General features: G+C 40.0%; 1 protein-coding gene across 2 annotated transcripts; it reads left to right on the forward strand.

Moving 5' to 3' along the window:
- The first annotated feature begins 2689 nt into the window (after positions 1-2689).
- LOC130931685 (proline-rich transmembrane protein 2-like) lies at positions 2690-14598 on the forward strand. Of its 2 annotated transcripts, none has more exons than XM_057860651.1 (5): positions 2690-2914; positions 3433-3573; positions 3646-3899; positions 9306-9438; positions 9500-14598. In XM_057860651.1, the coding sequence occupies exons 2-5, from the start codon at positions 3474-3476 to the stop codon at positions 9517-9519; spliced, it is 507 nt and encodes a 168-aa protein (XP_057716634.1). In that variant the 5' UTR covers positions 2690-2914; positions 3433-3473; the 3' UTR covers positions 9520-14598. The 2 variants fall into 2 exon arrangements, with proteins under 2 accessions (XP_057716634.1, XP_057716633.1); XM_057860650.1 differs by having other exon boundaries at positions 3430-3573; positions 9500-14597.
- Positions 14599-18983: the final 4385 nt, after the last annotated feature.

The raw sequence follows: 18983 nt of genomic DNA on the forward strand, positions 1-18983 counted from the left end.
TATTTTATTCCACGGACGGCATGGAGGTTTCCCCAGGTGCTGCAGTTATCTGAGTCTGACGATGATGAGTCACCCCAATGCACACAGCAAAGCAAAACGGACTCATTAATTTGTTCAAGTGGCTGACATACTGACATGTGATCAGCAAAGATAGTTAGCTCTGATTGGTTCAAATGTTTTCTGGAACAGCAAAAAAAAAAAGTTTGTTGAATTGATGCGGCCAAAAAGGGCAATGCAACAGAAAATGGATCAAATCTTTAAGAGCAAGGAAAGAGTTGAGGAGGCCTATTTATCATATTTAGTTTTTTTTGCTCAGATGGGGAGGTTCAGAACATCTTAGCTGTCAATGTGCAGTTTGGACTTATATTTTTTAATTTATGTTAGGCTACTTATTCATTCCCTTATGATTTAAAAAGTCAATGTTTGCGCAATCTTCAAAATATATTCCATTTCACTCAGCATAATACAAGTCATTTGTACTTATTTTTCTGAATGTACGTTACTTATATCTTTATTATTGAAAAAGGAAAGCACAAGTAAATGTTTACGTTAACTTCAATTTTGATATACACCCTATGTTCTTAAGTAGTTAAAATTTAGATTTGGCATTTAATATGTGAGGAAATGAGGGAAAATAAAAATTAGGAGATGGAGGTTGGGGTTATTGCTGTTTTTGTTTTAGCTCAGATAATGGAACAGTATGACATATCCTATCACGCCTATGCAGATGACACACAACTGTACATTTCTGTGTCCCCACATGATTATAGTCCCTTAGTCTCCCTGAGTAAATGCATTCATCAAATCAATGAATGGATGTGTCAGAATTTTCTCCAGTTAAATGTGGAGAAGACAGGTGATCATTTTTGGGCCAAAAAAGGAAAGGTCAAAGATAAGCAGGCAACTTAGCACAATGTCACTTACAGCTACAAATCAAGTCAGAAATCTTGGCGTAATTATTGACTCAGACCTAAAATTTGATAGCCACCTAAAGTCCGTCACTAAATCCGCTTATTACCACCTAAAAAATATAACCAGAATTATTGGGCAGCTGACTCAACAAGACATGGAAAAACGTATGCATGCATTCATTTTCAGCAGATTGGACTATTGCAACGGTATATTTACGGGTCTTGATAAAAAATCAGTCAGGAAGCTGCAGCTAGTACAGAATGCTGCAGCCAGAGTCCTCGCAAATACAAGGAAGCTGGACCACATTACACCGGTTTTGAAATCGCTACACTGGCTTCCAGTGAGTCAAAGGATAGACTATAAAATACTACTGCTCGTCTACAAAACACTTAATGGCCTTGGACCAAAATACATGCTTGACTTGTTAGATTCCTATGAGACATCTAGATCCCTAAGGTCGTCTGGAACCGGTCTTCTGCATGTTCCAAGAACAAGAACCAAGCAAGGTGAGGCAGCATTTAGTTATTATGCTCCTCACCTCTGGAACAAGTTACCTGAACGTCTGAAGTATGCTCAAACTGTTAGCTCTTTTAAATCAGGGCTAAAAACGCTTTTGTTTAGCACTGCATATCCATAACTGGCTATATATTTCAATCTACCTGCTTTCTATTCCTCTTGTGCTTATCTCCATTGTTGATTTCAATTTTTATTAGTAGTAGTAGTTTTTGTTTTATTTTTTGTTTTATTTTTATTTATTTATTTTTATTCTATTTGTGATTAAATGCGATCTTTTGTCTTGGTTTTTACGTTGTATTGATTTAAATGTGATTTTTATGATCTTCATGTGATGTAAAGCACTTTGAATTGCCTTGTGTTGAATTGTGCTATATAAATAAATTTGCCTTGCCTTTGCCTTACAAATCATTGAAAAAATAAAATTTTGAATGAAAATCAGTTTTTCTATGTGTTATAGAAATAACTGTGCCAAAACAGTTTTATTTGCATTTCAGTAGTTTTAGGAGGTTAGGGTAAAATGAAAAAATAAACAAAATTTCTGGCTTCGTGGCGATCTTCACGTCGGGGAGTTCCGGCAAGAAATTCTAGCCACTTTCACTCCTGTATATAGTAGTATACTATAATGATAATGCTAGATTTTTTTTTTTTTTTTCAAGAATTGTTTTGAATAATGTTGGAAAGGCAAAGTCAGTGTTCTGAATGTTTACTTTCCATTCTTTTGCACTAGTAAATGCTATCAGCATTTAACCTAATTGTTTATTTGTGATTAATTATTGTTATTTTCATGATTATTTGTATTTTAATAAAGAATTTAAGTGTTCCAAAATAGTTTTGTGAATTAACAAAAATTTCATTGCTAAATTAGTGAAAAAAAAAAGAAAATTATTAGATTAGTCGACTAATCGTAAAACTAGTCGGCTGACTAATCAGGAGAAAATTTGTCGTTTAGGACAGCCCTAGTGTACCGGAACATATTTCCTCCACACCCTTCTCACCATTTTAACCCCTGACCCATGAAGAGGGCCCCTGGATATGATCGCCTTAGGCCCCAAAATTGCCAAATCTGCCACTGTCTGCAAAGTTGGCGTTTCTGCACTCCGCTCACAAATAAAACAACATCATTACAATGACATTCACTAACAAACCAAAGAACAAGGTGGACAAACTGAAACGTGGTTGACACCCTTTTATTTTGAAAGGTAAAACCCAAGCAGACTGTCACGGAATGGGAAGAGTCTCACGCACACGCACACCCCTCCCTTGCAGTGGTTGCAGTGAAGCTGCAGCAGCCTTCATCATCATCATCACTACTCCGAACTCACCATCATCACACACGAAGAAGAATGCTCATTATCATCACCATGAACGATAACTGCTATTGATCATCTTTTATTTTTTTAATACGTCGCCAGATTGTGGCCTTTTGTTCTTCTGCTGGCAAAAAACAAACAATGAAAACGCTGCAGCGTCCTTTTTGTTAGACCAGGTAAGAAGTACCGCGTCCGTCTCATGTCAAGTCTGTGCGTGCTTGTGTAGAATTGCAGACTGAAATCGTGCCTTACCGATAAATCAAGTTATAACGTGAGGTTTGCTTAATAGCTTTATATCTTGATGGCTGACCAAAATGAAAAAGGAAGTGGTGCAGTTGGTGGTGACCTCACAATTGGGCAGGGAGCTTGTTTTAAATCGTAGGTTGCCACTGACGCTGAGGGACGTCCAATCCGATCGAACGATTGTTGCCAGCCCCTCCCAGTCTAAATGGATCGGACGTCCCTCGCCGTCAATGGCACTGAATGAGTTAATTTATGAAATAACATTAAAATGAATGGAACTGGAGGGAGGTTGTTAATTTGTTTTCTTAGTTTGAGTGTCATGAGCGGTATTATACCAAAGTTACTGCATGGTCAATTTAAAAACAGTTCATTTTTAGAGCAACTCAGCTTCGTCTATCACACCAATGAAAAATGGAAGTTTTTTTTTTTTTTTTTTTTTTTTTTCCAGCAGCGGACTTTTTTGTATCTGCGTTGCCCAGCCCCTCCAGCAGCATGGACGAATCGCAGCTTCCGGGAGGCCCGGATGACAAAGGCCACGCGGCAGTACCACAAGACTTGACCACGGACCACCTGGCAGTGGGCGGTGAGACCGGTAGGTAGATCCCGCCCACTGGACACTTGGCATAATCCAATAAGAAATGGATGGTCTGATCTGCGCCCCCAGGTAACGGTCCCGCCCCGTCCAGCCCGTCCAAAGGGGGTCACGCCAACGGGCGGCCTCGTTCGCGTTCCAACTCTCCAAGGCCTTCACTCAACTCCCCGCGACCGTCAATCGGCCGCCGCCCCAGTGCCGTCGTAGAGGGTACGGAGGGCCCCACCGGTGAGTCGAAACCTCGAGACTTCCTGATGTTGGCCATCCTGTCCTGCTTCTGCCCACTGTGGCCCATCAACATCGTGGCCCTCACCTTCTCCGTCATGGTAGGTGGTAGCAAGCTATTGCTAGCCATACTTCTGATTTTGCGTATTTGAAGAACAACAGACCGAGTGTACATTTCGATTTCATGACGATACGATATCGATTATTTGGATAACAACACGTTATTTGCCGATACAGTGATCCCACGCTACTTCACACTTCAAACTTTGCGCCCTCAGTCCATCGCAGATATTTTTTCAATTAAAAATACAATATATATACTAGTCCTTCTAAAAAAAATTAGCATATTGTGATAAAGTTCATTATTTCCTGTAATGTACTGATAAACATTAGACTCATATTTTAGATTCATTACACACAACTGAAGTAGTTCAAGCCTTTTATTGTTTTAATATTGATGATTTTGGCAAAAAAGTCAAGAAAAACCAAAAATCCCTATCTAAAAAAATTAGCATATCATGAAAAGGTACTCTAAAGCAAGGGAGTATGTTTGGTCTTAATATTGGTAGTTACGATATCACAGTATAACCTGCATGTACATTTTGTTGCTGGGGACGGGACATTAATAAGACCAAACATATTTGGTGAATGGGGGGTCAGGGCTACATTTCTCACCAATATGAACCTAATTAATTGATAGACTAAATTATTAATGCAAAATAAATCTGTATTGACCTATACTAACTTCAACTAACAAACTGCAAATTTATAACATTTTAATCTGATATTTTTGGTTAAATCTAGTCAAATAATTTTCTCCATCTTTTTTTGAGTGTGAAAGGCTAGTTAACAGATTAATGCGTTGGATTGTTCCACTTACTTTAAGTAAACATTTCTATTTGTTCATATTAAGCCCATACATCTAAAAGTTGGTCATTTTTCACCTAAATCAAGAAAAACATTTTTTAAATAATGTTTTGAACAATATTCTTGAATTAAGAACATTTCTGATGAACAAGTTTTTCTTTTAAGGTTAAATATTAGGGCTGTCAAAATTATCGCGTTAACGGGCGGTAATTAATTTTTTTAATTAATCACGTTAAAATATTTGACGCAATTAACGCACTAGCCCCGCTCAGACAGATTTAAATGTCAGTATAGTGAAAGGCCAACTTGTTAATTGTGTTTTATGGAGTTTTTCCGCCCTCTGCTGGCGCTCGGGTGCGACTGCTTTTATTGGCTTCAGCATCCATTACCATTGTGTAAGTAGTTATTGACATCAACAATGGCGGGCTACTAGTTTATTTTTGGATTGAAAATTTTACAAATTTTATTAAAACGAAAACATTGAGAGGGGTTTTAATATAAAATTTCTATAACTATACGTACTATACTATACTATACTAATATTCATCTTTAACAACTACAAGTCTTTCTATCCATGGATCACTTTAACAGAATGTTAATAATGTTATTGCCATCTTGTTGATTTATTGTAAACAAATACAGTACTTGTGTACCGTATGTTGAATGTATATATCCATCTTGTGTCTTATCTTTCCATTCCAACAATAATATACTGAAAAATATGGCATATTTTATAGATGGTTTGAATTGCGATTAATTGCGATTAATTAATTTTTAAGCTGTAATTAACTCGATTAAAAATTTTAATCGTTTGACAGCCCTATTAAATATACAATTTTTTTGCTTAAAATAAGTCTGTTAAGCTTATTTTCAGCTAGCTGTTTTTCTCATTTCAAGAAATCTAAGTGAGTAAAATCAACTTGAAGCACTGTAACAGTAGCAAAATTAGTGGAGTGTCCCCCACCTCCACAACATTGATGTCTTTTTACATTTTACATTACTTACAGTGGCTGCTGCTGGCGGAAAAAAACTTCTAATATCCCTCGTCTTTGAAGGGGGCGGGGGAAGCGGCATCTGTCAGGCTGTGAATGCGTGTGTGTGTGTGTGTGTGTGTGTGGGTTCAAGTCATCAGCCAATCAAACATGTGTTTAAGGGAAAAAATGGACTGGCACATTCAGTGAGTGAAAAGGGGTCAGTGTAAGTCTGAACATAATGAAAGTACTGTAATCCACTTAATAATGGTAGGATCAATTATATCCTTACAACATATAGGAAGACAATCTAAATGACCTATATAACTGAAGTCATTAAATAATGCAAATAAGGCTGCTTAAAAGTTGGTGGGGATAATTTGATCATCCTGAAAAGTTGGTAGTGTTATGTCCCTACCGTCCCTATGCAAACCTACGCCCTTGCTCTAAAGAAGCTACAAACCTAATCATCTGAATCAACGAATTAACTCAAAACCCCTGCGAAAGATTTCTGAGGCTTTTAAAAACTCCCAGCCTGGTTCATTACTCAAAACCGTAATCATGGGCAAGACTGCCGACCTGACTGCTGTCCGGAAGGCCATCATAGACACCCTCAAGCAAGAGGCTAAGACACAGAAAGAAATTTCTGCGTGAATAGGCTGTTCCCAGAGTGCTGTATCAAGGCACCTCTGGGGAAGGAAAAAGTGTGGCAGGAAACGCTGCACAACCACAAGAGGTGACCGCACCCTGAGAAAGAGTGTGGAGAAGAGCCGGATCCAGACCTTGGGGGACCTGCAGAAACCTGGAAATGGGCTAGAGGTGCTGCATTCCCCAGGTCAAGCCACTTTTGAACCTGAAACAGCGGCAGAAGTGCCTGACCTGGGCTACAGAGAAGCAGCACTGGACTGTTGCTCAGTGGTCCAAAGTACTTTTTTCAGATGAAAGCAAATTTTGCATGTCATTCGGAAATTAAGGTGCCAGAGTTTGGAGGAAGACTGAGGAGAAGGAAATGCCAAAATGCCAGTTAGTGATGGTCTGGGTGCCATGTCAGCTGCTGGTGTTGGTCTACTGTGTTTTATCAAGGGCAGGGTCAATGCAGCTAGCCATCAGGAGATTTTGGAGCATTTCATGCTTCCATCTGCTGAAAAGCTTTACGGAATTCAAGATTTCATTTTTCAGCACGACCTGGCACCTGCTCACACTGCCAATACCACTGGTAAATGGTTTACTGACCATGGCATTGCTGTGCTCAAGTGGGCTGCCAACTCTCCTGACCTGAACCCCATAGAGAATCTATGGGATATTGTGAAGAGGAAGTTGAGAGACACCAGACCCAACACTGTGGATGAGCTTAAGGCCGCTATTGAAGCATCCTGGGCCTCCATAACACCTCAGCAGAGCCACAGGCTGATTGCCTCCATGCCACGCTGCACTGAAGCAGTCATTTCTGCAGAAGGATTCCCGACCAAGTATTGAGTGCATAGCTGATATAATTAATTGAAGGTTGAATTTTTTTGTATTGAATAAAACTTTTTTGTATTGGTCGGATGAAATATGCTAATTTTTTTAGATAGAGATTTTTTATTTTTCTTGACTTTTTTTGCCAAAATCATCAATATTAAAATAAAAGGCTTGAACTACTTCAGTTGTGTATAATGAATCTAAAATATATGAAAGTTTAATGTTTATCAGTACATTACAGAAAATAATGAACTTTATCACAATATGCTAATTTTTTGAGAAGGACTAGTACTGTGCTTGCCAAAGTTATTGGCACCTCTGCAATTCTGTCAGATAATGCTCAATTTCTCCCAGAAAATTATTGCAATTACAAATGCTTTGGTAATAATATTTTCATTTATTTTACTTGCAAGGAAAAAAAAATAAAAGAGAATTGAAAAAAAATTAAATCATTATCATTTTACACAAAACTCCAAAAATGAGCCTGACAAAAGTATTGGCACCCTTTGAAAAATCATGTGATGCTTCTCTAATTTGTGTAATTAACAGCACCTTTTACTTACCTGTGGCACATAACAGGTGATGGCAATAAATAAATCACACTTGCAGCCAGTTAAAATGGATTAAAGTTGACTCAGCCTCTGTCCTGTGTCCTTGTGTGTACCACATTGAGCATGGAGAAAAGAAACAAGACCAAAGAACTGTCTCAGGACTTGAGAAGCAAAATTGTGAGGAAGCATGGGAAATCTCAAGTCTACAAGTCCATCTCCAAAGAACTGAATGTTCCTGTGTCTACTGTGCGCAGTGTCATCAATAATTGCAAAGCCAATGGCACTGTGGCTAACCATCTAGATGTGGACGGAAAAGAAAAATTGAGGAGAGATTTCAACAAAAGTGGATAAAGAACCTCCAAACATCCAAACAAGTTCAAGCTGTCGTGCGGTCCGAAGGTACAACAGTGTCAACCCGTACTATCCATTGGCGTCTGAATGAAAAGGGACACTATGGAACTTTTTGGGAAAAACATCAGCATAGAGTTTACAGGGAAAAGAACACGGTCCCCACGGTCAAACATGGCGGAGGTTCCCTGATGTTTTGGGGTTGCTTTCCTGCCTCTGGCACTGGACTGCTTGAGCATGTGCATGGCATTATGAAGTCCGAAGACTACCAACAAATTTTGCAGCATAATGTCGGACCCAATGTGAGAAAGCTGGGTCTCCCTCAGTGGTCATGGGTCTTCCAGCAGGACAAAGACCCAAAACACACTTCAAAAAGCACAAGAAAATGGTTTGAGAGAAAGCACTGGAGACTTCTAAAGTGGCCAGCAATGAGTCCAGACCTGAATCCCGTTGAAGACATGTCCAGGATTTGAAAATGGCAATTTGGAGAAGGCACGCTTTAAATCTCAGAGACCTGGAGCAGTTGGCCACTTCTCTTTAGTGTTTTTTCATTGCAAGCAAAATAAATGGATATTACTACCAATGCATTTGTAATTGCAATCATTTTCTGAGAGAAATAGAGCATTATCTGACAGAAAAATAACATTTAACGACACATTTAACAAGTCACCTCCTGCTGATATCAGGTCACTCCCTGTTGATTTGGGGACATTTCTGGGACATGTCCTGGTGATAACAGGTCACTTCTTGTTGATTTGGGGACATTTCTGAGACACGTCCTGTTGATATCAGGTCATTTCCTGTGTATTTGGGGACGTTTTTTTTTTTTTTTTTAAGCCATTGAAAATGAATTGGAAATTTGGACGTACATGGCCATCAATAACATCGACTTACATATGCGTCAATTGAATCCAAGTGCATTGGCATCAACAGAATTGACATACATAGCCGTTAATGGCATCTGTGTACATGGGCGCCAATGTAATGTAAATGCCATTGGAAATGAATGTGAAATTTGGACGTAGATGGCCGTCAATGGCCTTGACCTAGATATGCGTCAATGGAATGCAAGTACATCGGCATCAATAGAATCAACATAGATGGCAGTCAATGGCCTCTGTCCACATTGGTGTCAAAGCAATGTAAATGCCATTGGAAATGAATGGCAAATTTAGACGTGCATGGCCGTCAATATCTATTTTTGACATTCTGGACCTCCCTTGACGGCAATAGACGTTTAATAAATTTGGACGTCAATGAAAGTTTAAGACTGGAAACTGGAAAGTGACTGACAGCTTGATTGTTTCAGTCTCGTAACAGCCTGCAGCAGGGGAACGTGGACGGGGCCCGCCGCTTGGGCCGCAATGCCATGGTGCTGTCGGTGGTAGCCATCTTGGGAGGCATCGCCGTCATCGCCGCCGCCATCACACTCAACCGCGAACGTAGGTCTTGCTCGCTCGCCGTGCCCTGTTGTCCTTTCTCACTCTTTTTCTTTCCTGTCAGTGATTTTAAAATCAGGATAAGACGCCACTTCCTGTTCCTGCACGACCAGCATGTGCCCGACATTCTACCGTCGACGCGGAGACCGACGGGGAAACGTCTTCTGCATGACGAAAAAAGACGCCCAGTGAGCGTTTTTCGCATTTTGAATGTTTACAAACTGAAGCCCGTTGGTGGCGTGACGTGTGCCGAAGTCACGCCGAGGTCTCGGACCGATCTCTTGTAACTCTGCATGTTTATAATCTTTGACCGCTGAATGCCACGTGGCCTCATTTTACGCCTCGTAAAGAGTTCTTTTCATCATCGATTGATTCAGATTTTGACTGAACAGTGAAAAAATAATTTCATAAAATAGAAATATAAATGTAATCCAATACATAAAATGTGCTGATAAGTAAAATACATTAATTATTTGAGAAAAATAGAAGCAGTGCAAAAAAAAAAAAAGTGAATTGAAAAAAATGTTTATTTTCCACAGTAAAAGCAGAATTTTTGCCAATATCGTAGTTTGAAAGACAATTCGTCTCATTTTCCTGTCGACAGGTTCAGTTTATGATGATTGGTTCATTTAAAAAACATGTTTAAAAGAAATCGAATTAAGTTTAAATGTGATTTATTTCTAACATTAATTTACAAAAATAATGAAACATTTTACAATGAAATTAAAATAAATCCAAATTGTTTTTTAAAATTAAAACAAACTTTTTGTCACTAAGTAACCTCAAACTGAATAAATGAACAGTAATATCATTTTTAAATCATGAGATAAAAAGTCAAAATACAATAAAAGAATGTGATTTTGTCGGAAAAAAATCCAAATGCAATAAGCAAAAACCATCAACTTCATAATGTATTGACGGTATCATGGGGAGCTGGGCCGATAAATAGGGGGCCTGCATTGTTGGCGAGGCCGTCAAAGCTGGCCAAAAAAACCCGTGCAGTTAGCATTTATTTTACGTAAATATGTCGAAGTACAATGCTAGTCTGTTAGTGAATGTAGCTAGCAGCTGCCTTATGTAAACAGAGCTTTTTCAGTGAAAATTCTTGTGAATAAATGCTTAAATCCCCGAATTCTTTACAGATATGGACGTAAAACAGTCTCGATTCTTAGTTAAAAGTAAAAAAAAAAAAAACGTGCAGTTAGTATTTATTTTACGTAAACATGTCGAAGTACAATGCTAGTCAGTTAGTGAATGTAGCTAGCGACCACCTTCTGTAAACAGAGCTTTTCCGGTGAAAATTCTTGTAAATAAATACTTAAATCCATGAATTCTTTATAGATATGGACGTAAAACAGTCTTGATTCTTGGTTAAAAGAAAAAAAACGTGTAGTTAGCATTTATTTTACATAAATATTGCGAACTATGATGCCAATGCAGCAGCGGCTAATTTCTCCCATGGATTTTTTTTCTCTTTTCAAAAAGCATGCATGGTACGAAAAATATAATTATTACCTTGAGTCCTCGAACAAATCACTCCTGAAACAATCCTTCCTGTTTGTATCCGTCACAGTTTTTGTACTTTTTCAACAGAAATCCGGCGTTAGATTGCTGCGTGCGTGTTTGTGAATAACTCTTGATGTCGGCGGCCCCCTACTTGAATGCGAGGCACAGTGTATGACCGATCTGACCCGTCAATACCATTATGAAGTCTATGCAAAAACCTACAAATCGTTAATCAATTCATAAATGTTTGTATAAAGGCCAAATAAAACCGGAATAATCAGCATGCAATTTTACTAACAACAATAATGTACGCTCAGCAAACGTTAAATGCAGCCTGTCCTTGCTTCGAATAGCATGAAATCCTTCTATGACATAGTTTACTTGACGTTGACGTTTTTATCGTCAAATCTTTTTTGTTGCTTCCATTTCTTTACCTCCATTTGATTCGGAAGAAAAATCAAATCGTGAAAGCTTGACTTACGTCGTTCGACCGACATGAACGTCGTTCGACCGACATGAGATTGTTTACACTGTCGCAAACGTGGCCTGAGAATTTTTTATTTACAAAAAGAACAAAAGTCCGCTTTGTGATTTGCTCCCATTTTTACCTCGTTGGCCACCGTGGACGGCGAGAGACGTCCAAATGAATCGGATGTCCATCGCCGTCCGTGGCGGCAGAGGAGTTCCTGTTCATTTGGGCAATTCAGTCGCCACGGCAATACTGTTTGCACTCCTTTTCTATTTTTCTATTCGGCTGCTTTACTATAATGGGATGCCTGTCCGCGCATGCGCACCTTTCTAAGATTTCAAAATAAAGCTCACTTTGACATGTGACCGCCGATTCAATCTCATTGATTCTGATCGATGACTGCGAGAGCGTCGCCACGGCAACCGTCACGGCGGGACCGAGAGGCAGACGGACGCAGAGGCGACATCCACTGGGCTTCGCGCCAATTTCATTGCACTCCAATCAATTATTCAAGACCTCAGCAGGCTGGAAGAAACACCAATGGAAATGGAAGAGACGAGTCTGCAGGATGAAATGGAACAAAATGGAGGAGGAAGAACGGCCTCGAGTTGCACCAAAAACGAAGAGTGCGGCATTATGAGCATTCATTATCAAGTCCGGTCTGGCTAATCGGGAGGACCGGGACAAAACCCGGTGGGGTGACCTTACGTTTTGTCCGGAAGAGCCCGTCTTGATATACATTTTGGATAAAGCTGTCCATTAAATGTGTTAATAATTAGGGTTGTTCCGATCATGTTTTTTTGCTCCCCATCCGATCCCGATCGTTTTAGTTTGAGTATCTCCCCGATCCTGATATTTCCCGATCCGATTGCTTTTTTTTTTTTGCTCCCGATTCAATTCCAATCATTCCCGATCATTTTTCCCGATCAAAAAAATGAATAAAACTCGGACTAATATATATATTCAACATACAGTACAGGAGTACTGTATTTGTTTATTATGACAATAAATCCTCAAGATGGCATTTACATGATTACTGTGAGAGGGATCCACGGATAGAAAGACTTGTAATTCTTAAAGGACAAATGTGACTTTGTATATTGTGAATAAATATTGCCATCTAGTGTATTTGTTGAGCTTTCAGTAAATGATACTGCAGCCATTCAACCCAAATCCATAATGGGAAGTGCAAACATGACTGTGCGTAGGGGCACCAATTGATATATCTTCTCTGCGTTGGGAAAGAACATAGGGTGTTAAGAACAGTGTTGGGAGTAACGCCGTTATAAATAACGCCGTTATTTTTAGAGTAACGGGGTAATCTAACTAATTACTTTTTCCGCCGTTACAACGGCGTTACCGTTACTGAGGGTCAAAAGCGGTGCGTTACTTACTCTGAATAAATTGAAGAAACTACCAACCGTGTTGACTCGACTCTCTGCTCTGTTGATTTGTCATCCAAGACTTGTAGTGCGTTCAGGTTCGAGAACAGCGCACGTACTTCTGACTCCAAGCTGTATGTCCCTGCTCATTCAATTAGACAATGCTTTCCAAAGTTTGGTACCTTTTCTCTGTTTGCTACACCTGATGCTAGCCTCGTTCCCATCTCCCACTGTCAGCCAGCAATAATTCCGCTTCCATCTTGATGAAGGCAAACGCTTTGAAGGTGACGTGAATTGTCGGGAAACGAGCCTACCTGAATACATCCCCTCGAGAGATGCGATGGAAATGATTGTGATTGGCTGAGGGTTAGAGTCATGTGTCGTGGCAAGCCAATCAGAGCCGGTGATTTCACAAGCAAACCGGAACAGCGCGTGCGGCAAACACACACATGCAAAACATGCACAGGGTCGGGATGGCAGAGCATTCAGAAGAAAAATTGTCCCTTAAGAGGTGGAGATATAGACACTATTTCAAGTTTGTTGAAATTAAAGGAAAGAACCTGCATGTAATGTGTAATTTATGTCCCGGGGCAAAGCTTTTGTCGACATCTGTGGTAAGCAATTCAAATCTGCTGAAGCACCTAACAAGTTAACTACCTGTCTGTTCTTCTCTATTCCACTGACTCGAATACTGCTCAGAAAATTTCAAATTCTTTGACATACAACAAGTTCTTTTTAAAGTAACGGAAATAGTTACTTTCCCTGGTAACTAGTTACTTTTACTATAGAGTAATTCAGTTACTAACTGTTACTTTTTGGAAGAAGTAGTGAGTAATATAACTAATTACTTTTTTAAAGTAACGTGCCCAACACTGGTTAAGAAAATGATCAACTACTACCTTTCTTCCCCACATTGCCTCCCACGTTAATTTTAATTGCTGAGAGAGGGAATGTAAGGCTTTAGCCAAATACAAAAAGGCTCCAAAGGCTGTCAAAATTATCTCTACTCATTATACGCTGCGTTTAGCTCTATATATTGGTAAAACGCCGCCTTTATAGATTGAACGCGACAATGCGTGAGTGGGTTGCGCAGCGCATGCGTTAATTATTTAACGTGATTAATTAAGAAAAAATCATTACCGCCGTTAACGCAATAAATTTGATAGCCTACTTTAAGCCAAAACTACTCTGGATGAGTGTAAGACATTTTGTCTGTAACGTTATATACAATTAGAAAACGATTTAAATAAAAAAATATATATATATAAAAAAAAGGCATGTCCGATTTTTTTGCCGATTCCGATACTTTGAAAATGACGTGATTGGGATGCCGATCGATCGGGACATCTTTATTAATAACAGCGCTAACCAGGGATGAAAGCGACTAGAATTTCTTGCTGGAACTCCCTTACATAAAGGTTGGCACGGAGCCTCCATCCCAGGGGTCGCGTTAACCGAATATTTTCCGTCGTTGACGGATTTTTTAAAACGGTGACGGAAAAAACTGAAGTCCACCTGTCATTTTGACAGGTTGCAATTCACACCCCAGACCACAGGGTGGCGAGTGAGCATATTAATTAGCTATTGTCTCTCTTGATGCATGACATTGTTGGCCTTACTCTGAAAAATGTCAAGGCAACTGAGTGTCCGAAGTTTCTTCAAAAAGCCCCAAAACGACGATGGTGTTGATAAAACAGGGACTGCACAAGCGGGCACGCAATTTTCAAGTCCATGCGCACCAGGAGGAAGGTGTAAGACTCCGTTCAGGCCACAGCAGGTGAACTGTTAATTTCATTGTTCCATAATGTAGCCTACTTACTGGGGCCACAGTCAGCTGTTTTTGTCACTGCGGAGAAAAAGTTACATATTCATCTGCTTGATGTGTGATGGCACGGTGTGGATTCTCTGTTAAGCTTGTTCGGACAGAATATTAATTTAAAATGAATGAAAACTAAATACTATTGAATATGTTGAAGCGGTATGCAATGTTAAGAGTCTTGTTTGCTCGAATTGCTGTGTCCAGCCGCTGTAGCTCTGCTGCTCTCTGTGAACTCTCTATTCAAGCCGGTGTTGTGCCAAAAAATAGCCGCCCTGCGTGAAATGTCCCCCCTGATGGAAACGCTTATTTATAACGCTTTATTGAGCGTTTATTAGATTTATTTGTTAATTATTTTATTATTGAGCGCCCACACGTCACTCGTACAGCTTTTTCTTACCAATCGATGGACATGGAAACGATTTTCTTGTACCGTGAATATATATATTATTTTACTCTGCTTGAACTGATAAATGTCATACCTGTGTGATTGCCATTGAGATATGGTCGTGAAAACCTGTAGACTAATACATTTCTGTTCAAAGATGGGTTATGTGGCCCAGTCCACGATTTGTTACTAAAATAAAGTACTAGTATTTTGTCCAATTTATTTATTTAAAACTGATTTTACAGTCGTAAATCCATTGCTGTAATGCGTCCATGAAAACATTTGATGTTTTCACCTCAATAAAGCGTTATAAATGAGCGTTCCCGTCAGGGGGGACATTTCACGCGGGGCGGCTATTTTTCGGCACAACACCGATACGCGCGCGGCTCTTAAGTGTCTCTGTCACGTGACTGTCATAGCCGCTAACGCGCTCGGCCAAATGGACACACAAGTACGTAAGGTGAATTATGCCAAACAAAGAGTCACCACAATGTCATTATCATCATTTAAAAAATTTAAGTGACGGGTAAGAATAGATTATGACCGGATTTTTATGACCCTGTCAGTCAAAATGACAGACAACGAAAAAGTCTAGCGCAACCTCTGCTCCACCCCCCCCCCTTTTTTGGGGGGGGGTTAAACCCAGTGTTGTTAATAACAGCGTTATTTTCTTCAGTAGTGAGTAATCTAATTGATTACTTTTCTCATCTTGGCAACACCGTTACAGTTACTGAGGCGGGAAAGGCGTTCGTTACTCTGCGTTACGATGTTGGTTGACTGACGCGAGAAAAGTCTGAAAAAGACGGACTCACGGTCAGTGTTGTTGATAACGGCGTTAGAATATAACGGTTTTACTAACGGCGTTATTTTTTTCAGTAATGAGTAATCAAATTAATTACTTTTCTCATCTTGGCAACGCCATTACCGTTATTGAGGCGGGAAAGGCGTGCGTTACTATTAGTGTTACACCGATACAATTTTTTTGGCCCCGATACCGATACTTGGCTGTGCAGTATCGGCCGATACCATACCGATACCACCCCGTTTATATATATATATATATATATATATATATATTTCCCCCCCAAAGAGCTACATAATTGGATGTGAAATCATTGCTATCAAGGCTTTGTCAGGCTGTTGCTTACCTTTACAAAATAGGAAAAAGACTAGTACAAAGTATAATACTAGCCTAACAGTAAGAAAGTAAAAATAACTTCATAATAATAAACTCTGAATGAACTGAGTAAACTTTTTTAAACCTCTCAAAGGCCAAACAGTGCAACTTTCATGAAATTATTGTCACATTCTGCTACTGGTTAGATTGTGTTTTGTTGCTGGGCTGTTAGTGGGGGCGTTCCTGACGTCGCACCTGAATCCAATGCAGGCTCATCAACGCAGCACTTAAGCACGGGTGAGCTCAGAGAAGGCTGCCGAGATATTTGCTTTGCTGATCGCCATTTGACATCTCACACTATAGTCTCGTTACACTTGCTTGTTACGCCCCTGCATTGGGTTTTTTCTGTTAGTGTGCTGCACTCGTTTGTAACCTCTACCCTGTGCAGGTATTTGAGTGTTTTTATTTTGGCTTTTTGGCTCGCTGCCTATCGTCTTAGTTAACCTTCGAGTTTGTAGTATTGAGCTCCGTCGACCTGCTGTCACAGACTCCTTTTGTTATTTCTACTGTCCCGCGATCGCGTGTTATTTTTTTGTTTGCAATCATTAAACCCTTGTACGTATCCCCCGCTTGTTGTCCGCTTCGAGGTCCAACCTTGTTTCCGCATTTGCGGACGCTAACAATTATAAGTAATAATAATTGACCACAGCATCCCGTCTCTCTATTAGCCTCCTTTTTTCAGGGGGGGGGGGGGGGGTCCCTTATTTCTATTTCTGAAAGGTGGCAACCCTACTTTGGAAACAGTTCCCAAATTACTGCAGCATTTCTTTAAGTAAAAGACAAAGTAAAGTTGACGTAGTGAACTGACCAGTGATTGTTGCACCGGTCCAGCGCCCTTCCTCTGGATAGCAGTCCTGCTCTTCCAGGCTCAAACTCGTTGTGTTTGTTCACATTTCGTCTTCAAATGTTTTATCAGGTTCGAGGTATTGAAACTGGCTGATTTAACTCCACATCTCGAAACGTTCAGGCCGCAAATCTTGCATACAGCCATTGATTTTAATTGACGGGATTTCTATTTTGAAATATTTCCCGACCGCCGCCATGTCGGTGCCGCCAAGCGGCCTTGTCATTGGTCAGGAGTGGCTATTGGCCCGTTCTCATTGGTCTGGAGCAGGCCAATAGCGATAGCTGCTTGGTGTTCACGTGTCATCACACAACACAGAGACAGAGTGTAGTGAGCGCCAGGAGAAAAAAAAAAGGCTGCGGTCAAATGTTATAATAATGGAACGGTAAATGGTATCGGCGCCGTCTTTGTTGGTACTCGCCGATACCGATACCACCATTTCGGGCTGGATCAGCGCCCCCCTGCCGATACTAGTATCGGTATCGGTGCATCTTTAGTTACTATGCGTTACTAAGTTGGTTGAATAAAAAAAGTGAGAGAGACGGACTCACGGAGACGAGAGAGCAGAGCAGGAGTGGGGAAGGCGCCGTTGCAAACGCAATGCTAGGTGGCTCCAGCCTCCAATAATACCTGACTGTAGCCATAGCCTACAAACTACGCCCACATGATATCACATAGTAATCACGTGGATATCACATATTATAGAACTAGATGCAAATGACAGACACTGCTGCATTGGCAACATGTTTTAAGGACTACATGTGTTAGTAAACAGCCGCCATCTTAAAGCAGTAGACCTCTCAGGAAGGCTCTGATGTAGAGATCCTCCTAGCGAACCTAAGTACCTTTTTTTTTTTTTAAATCTAAAATGCTCCTAAATCGGCAAAATCTTGACTTAAATCTATCTTTAAATGATGAAACAGTTTTAAAACTTACACATGTTGAAAGTAGACAGAAGGGACCTAAAGCAATAACGGGAGCAATTTTAACAACTTTAACGGTTGATTCACAACTTTAAATGACTTCCACACATAGCAAAGGTTACTATCTAGTTATCGCAATACCCTTGTGTCTAGTTAAGTGAAGGGGAAAGAATTGGGCTAGGGCCAATTGTCCCCAAAACCCTTTAAACTTCACATTGAATGACCTTCGAAGTGACTCTTCGTGTGCCTGGCGTTCTAATTTTCCACCCCATCAGAAATTGCAACTTTGTGTTAAAAATGGCCGCGAATACAGCGATTACAAAGTAAACACTACAAACCGTCTTTAAATAAAGGACTATTTACTTACGTTTGATCATGGATGGACATGTAGAAGAGTTCTCCTCAGACACATCCTGCCAGGTTAGCTGCACAACAACTGCACGCTGCTCTCTCACCGTTTACGTCTTCGCCATGTAGTTAAGCATTAATTTATGCCATATTTGTGTTGACCATGTGGACGCTACACACTCCTCCAACGTTGTGGTCAAATCGTGAAGAGACATGTGGATCAAGTCAGCACTAGACTTCCTGATCCGGATCTTCACCTCGAGAAAGAAGGAAGCTTGCAATTGTTTCCTGACAGCCAGATGAAGGCGTGTCGAAGCAACAAAAACCTAGCCTTGAGCTGAAGGAACTTCAGGTATGTCCAGAGAAGGATGCCGAGATACCCCCATTCACCAGACCAGTTGGTGAGACGATCTACAAGGATGAGACTTCCGCCAAAGTACCTCCAAGACTTTGTTGAAGGGGGGAAAAAAAAAAAAAAAAAAATTTGAGTATATTGTTTGCTTGTTACTTTGAAAGGAGTAACAAATGTGCACATTAAAATAGTTGTACTTCAATTCAAATAATTTTGAGTACAGAAGGTACACATACAGATCAAGCCAAAAAAAAACATTTTCAGGTGTCAGGATGATTATCAGATTTTTCACATTGTGAGCATTAGTAAAATAGTACATTAAAGTCCTTCAATTCAAATGATT

Source organism: Corythoichthys intestinalis, chromosome 16, assembly GCF_030265065.1.
Source record: "Corythoichthys intestinalis isolate RoL2023-P3 chromosome 16, ASM3026506v1, whole genome shotgun sequence".
Lineage (NCBI taxonomy): Eukaryota > Metazoa > Chordata > Actinopteri > Syngnathiformes > Syngnathidae > Corythoichthys > Corythoichthys intestinalis.